Genomic DNA, 4501 nt, shown 5'->3' on the forward strand with positions numbered 1-4501 from the left:
GCTGTGTGAACTTATTGTATTTAATATCGAACATAGAATTATAGTGTCGGGTGAATATCGATATCTTACTTTGGATTGTGTAGACATAATTAGCTGTTGAGAAACAAAAACTAACAGGTCATTATTTTCTTCACAATTCAATTTTTTTTAAATGTTACAAATGTGATTTATGCTGCATTGGTACGTTTGGTTTTGTTTAATAGTTGACTCGTCACTTTTGTTAACTGTTATATTATTAATTTCTTCTAATAAGCTAGATAAAATGTTGATGTCGTTCAAAACAAATAGAGATTCAAATTTGTCAACCTGCAAAAAAATTTCCTGTTTAAATGAGTAAGTTTCTAATTTTAAATTTGAATTTATCGTAACTGAGTATGTGATAACCGGTCCAGGAGAATTCTCAATTTTAAATAGAATTAGTTGATTTTGTTTAGTCATTGTTTTATGCCACTCATCAGGGAGAGACCAAGAGTTGAAAATATACATAAATTGTTCAAAATCTTCAAACGTTACTGACTTTTTATACGCGAGGAAACTGTTTTTACTTTCTGCGAGAGCCTTTCGTAAATGTTCCTGTTCGAGAAATTCATTTTTTCTATCTCTACTTTGTCTACTTATTGAGTTATATTTTGACATGTAAGAAGGACAATTGGGGAAAATGGTTGGAATCGAACCTGGTTGCAACTTTGGATTTCGCCGGTTTTTTCGCCTTACAAGCCTAATAAACCACCACTAAAATGCAAGCAGGTGTTGTATAAATTAGCGTCTTCTTGACTCTGTTCGACCTACTTGCAGTCGGAATCGGCCTTCGTGACGTCATTGTGGCCTTCTCATTTCGGCGGTAACGGTTTGACACGGACGTAATGACGTTTTGATTTCAGCTGTCATGTTGACATTTGCTCATGTCACAGAGTGTCTTTCGTATTGCGTGGTTGCCAGCTGGAGCGTTCGCCCCGGTGATTTCAAATTATTTATGTTTGTTTTATAGAAGTTTCTAGACCAATTTTTTGTTTTGCGCAAATATTCCGTTTAAATTATGTGGAGAAACTTGAAAATGTCAACAATTTATTCAGTAAATAGATCTGACTCAATTGTTGTACAGTAGTTGGCGTTAAAGTGTGTTTATTTCGCTGTTGGGTACTTATCTGTGGTACTTTTCAGAGCGCTAATGCACGAAGGGTATTCGCACGGATCTACGACGATGATGAACCAGATGAACGTGAGTGTGAAGGTTGTCAAACTGTACCTTATTGAAGATGCTGCGATAGTATATTTGGTCATTTCGGTTTCGTTTTGCTGTTGCCATATTTTCACCGTTTTGGAACCGACGCACCTCAGCACCCAAACTATCCAAGCCAACTGATACGGATGAATCAGAGTAAGTCAATCAAGTTATCTTATCTCGTGTCAATGAGCGTCTTGTCGATGACGCGCCTTTTGCGTTGAAGTGTTTTGGGAATTACAATGTTTTCAAACCTGTCAGCTACGCGCCCCAGTCAATTGAGAGAATGTTCCTGTCAGCCTGTCAGGACTTGTTGCATAGCAACGTCTGATTTGATCCTTTACTTCCTGATTTGACGCGTGAAATGTCAAAGTGAGGTAGTTGTCAAAGAAAACCGTTAAGAGGGAAAAGTCATCCTTGAGTGCCTCAACCTAAACGTCACTAACTGATTTTTTTCATATTGTTACCTTTTCGAATATGCTTCTGAAGTAGTTTTTCTCCTTGGAGGTCAGTTGGGCCGACGGCTGCGTGCTGTTCTGTTGGTGTTCGTGTCCGATTTTCGCACTGTGCACATCGGCAACCTCCTCCATGGTTCCGTTGTTCTCACTAATCACTGCTAATGGGTACCAGCTAGCGAGCCCAGCAACCAATTTCCCATGACGCACATTCCAATTGCGTTATCGATCCTTGGGTTTTTTGTCGAAGATTCAAAAATCTCTTAGCCGCTTAACAGGTCGACATCGAGAGACGGAGCAATCGTGCGCTATTCAAACACTTTCGGTTTTATTAATAGGCAACTGGGTGAGATTTTTATTCAAATTATTAATACATGCGATGTGGGTTGAGGACGTCAACGGGCCAATTGATTCCGTTGTGTTTGGGTTCGCTCACACTCTATCGGCAAAGAACGCACCAAAAAACTGCCCACACGGGGCTGTAGGCACTTTCACCCAATCGCGAAGACGCCGCCGCAATTAATGCTTGTTTTTGCACGCTGGTGCCACTAACGGTTCGAAATATCGTCATTAACGCGCCGCCCAACTCATTGATCTCTATGCTTAAGTCGGTTTAATGGATTTCAATATTTTCGTTAAATTGTTGTTGGGGAAATGGGGATTTTGGCACGCACTTGTTTTCGTGGCATTGAACTAGGTAGGTTTTGTTTGACATTATGGCGGATGCCCCTTATGGAAAAATCAAATTGAGCGAATTTAACGCATTTACTCTCACTCTTACACACTAAACAAATAAATACGCTTAAACTACACATGGAGGTGAAGGTTGCAAATGAAATATCACAATTAGATTCATATACAATGTCGCACTTGTATAAAAACTCTTAAATAGGAAGGAGATAGAGCAACTAGTCGGGCAGTGTTGAGACGTGTTACAACTGGTCAGCCCAGTGCCGATCTATCCAGTCTGACTAGTAAGGAACAAAGTAGAAAATAAATATAAAAACTTAGCTATTCGAACTGGCAATTTCCCCACTGACTAAGCTACGGATTGAATTGGCTAACGTGCGGGTTGAGAGCGATGGTTCACCGAGTGGGCTGAGCGCCTTTGAAGAGGTTTAGCCTCAATTCTAAACCGATAAAAGTGCCCATGATGCCAAAGTACAGCACAATGCATATCCACCAGATGATCTTTTCGGCGCTGGTTTCCCGCAGGTTGCGCAGAATGTTGACGCCTACCAGTAGGCCGCAGACGGCGCCCCCCAGATGGGAAATGTAGCTGATCTCGTCGCTGTTTCGGATAGTGATGTAGTTGTAGATGGTGTCGAAGACCGAGAACGTGCCGAAGATGATCAACTGGACTACCGGTTGGCTCATTTCGCGCCAGTTCTGCAATGAGGGACAATCAGTTCGAGCTACACCCGATGGTGGGGGGCAGCGCTTACCATGATGACGGTCGCTATGTGGGCGGTGAGAATCGAGTAGACGCCGGGACTCCCCCCCGCCAGGTCTTCGTAAGGGTAAATCACCGATTGGAAGAGAGCGCCCCCTAGAATACCTGCCGAGTAAATGATGAGCACCCGCCAACTGTGCACCATCTCGAGTGGGAGGCCCACCAACAGCTGGATGGCGACGTTTTCGAACAAATGGAACTGTCTGAAATCGGGTGAAAAGAGCGTAGAGACGTAGGCGTAGGCGTAGGCGAACCATTGCACTTACGAGTTATGGGTGAACATGTAGGTGACGTAGCGCCACACTTGTTGGCGCTTGTCGTGCTTGAACACCAGCTGGTCTTTGAAGCTGGTGTAGAATAGAATGATCTGGATGAGGGACAGCATGATCATCCCGATGTCCGTCGCTTTGAATTTGACCTCGTTCTCGTACATGCCAGTGATGGTGTGCATCCGTTGCAGTTGCACCTTGGTGATGCGCTTCGTGCGACATACGGGCACCACCAGGAATTTCACGTACCTGGAACCCAAACCATTACGTGACAACCTTATTCGGGCTCTTATTGTCTTGAACAGTGGTTTTTTTTCGACGGCGTGTCCGTCTGGTCTCAACAACTGCGCGATTTTCCTCCTGGCGTTGCAGCAAACTTTAACTCTTTAAAGACGCAGCAAACTTTTATGGAGGATGATTCAAAATTGGCCGCATTCCTTTCAAGGAGCAATAGGGGCTCACTTGACTCATTGACGCTTTCGTTGTTTTTTCAAAATTCGGTAACCATAAAAATATGTACACATGGTAAATTGTTTGTTGACGCTTTAAGGAATCCTTCTGAAGCCATTTTTTAGTTTAACACAAACCATAAATTATTTAAATCCAGAAAATAATTAATGAAACACAAGCACACAACTGAACACTATGCACAGAACGTAAACAATCCGCCATTTATATGACCAGAGACGTCACAACCAATAGCATTGCGGTTTAGAGATACATGAATAATTTGAATTTTAGCTGAATTTGTTTATTAAATATTTAACTAAATAGCAATAGATACAAGGGCGGATCCAGGAGGGAGGTGAGGGTCCTGACTATTCTCTATCCAACGATGCCAAAACGAATTATGTGGCTCGAATGGTTCTTAAGAAACTTCGAAAAAAGCAGCGTCATGTTCAACTGGATTTTGCAACTCAAAAAAAACCACGCAAATCTGAAACTTCTTGAATTCAAGCATTTTTTGAGAAAACTGCCAACATTTCCCCATCCATGATTCACTTTCTAAAAGGCCATTTATTTCTCTCTAGAATGATGTACAAATGAGCGTTCTTGCTCATTTTGCCTCCGAGATATGAGCAAAAAGGGGACGAAAAACATG

At 42.1% G+C, this 4501-nt stretch overlaps 3 protein-coding genes across 5 annotated transcripts in view; all 3 read right to left on the minus strand.

Moving 5' to 3' along the window:
- LOC109539995 (rhomboid-related protein 2) overlaps positions 1-2311 on the minus strand; it is a gene marked incomplete at its 5' end in the record, with an annotated part of 8398 nt that extends 6087 nt beyond the window's left edge. Inside the window, 1 exon segment of the mRNA XM_048666000.1 lies at positions 1690-2311. Coding sequence (XP_048521957.1) covers positions 1690-1812 — 123 coding nt within the window.
- A 452-nt stretch (positions 2312-2763) lies between these two features.
- The window catches only part of LOC125502330 (rhomboid-related protein 1-like), an 8688-nt gene continuing 6950 nt past the window's right edge, over positions 2764-4501 (minus strand). Inside the window, exons 4-6 of the mRNA XM_048665739.1 lie at positions 3397-3648; positions 3123-3333; positions 2764-3066 (exon numbers count right to left, since the gene is read on the minus strand). Coding sequence (XP_048521696.1) covers positions 2764-3066; positions 3123-3333; positions 3397-3648 — 766 coding nt within the window. The remainder of the gene's footprint in view (positions 3067-3122; positions 3334-3396; positions 3649-4501) is intronic.
- Positions 3451-4501, minus strand: part of LOC109539984 (zinc finger protein OZF) — a 24929-nt gene continuing 23878 nt past the window's right edge. For all 3 annotated transcript variants that reach the window (XM_019908084.2, XM_019908083.2, XM_019908082.2), the window contains exon 12: positions 3451-3648. The gene's annotated coding sequence lies outside the window, so the exon portion shown is untranslated. The remainder of the gene's footprint in view (positions 3649-4501) is intronic.

This window comes from Dendroctonus ponderosae, unplaced genomic scaffold (assembly GCF_020466585.1).
Source record: "Dendroctonus ponderosae isolate FM_Combo_2020 unplaced genomic scaffold, Dpon_F_20191213v2 Dpon_F_20191213_4, whole genome shotgun sequence".
Lineage (NCBI taxonomy): Eukaryota > Metazoa > Arthropoda > Insecta > Coleoptera > Curculionidae > Dendroctonus > Dendroctonus ponderosae.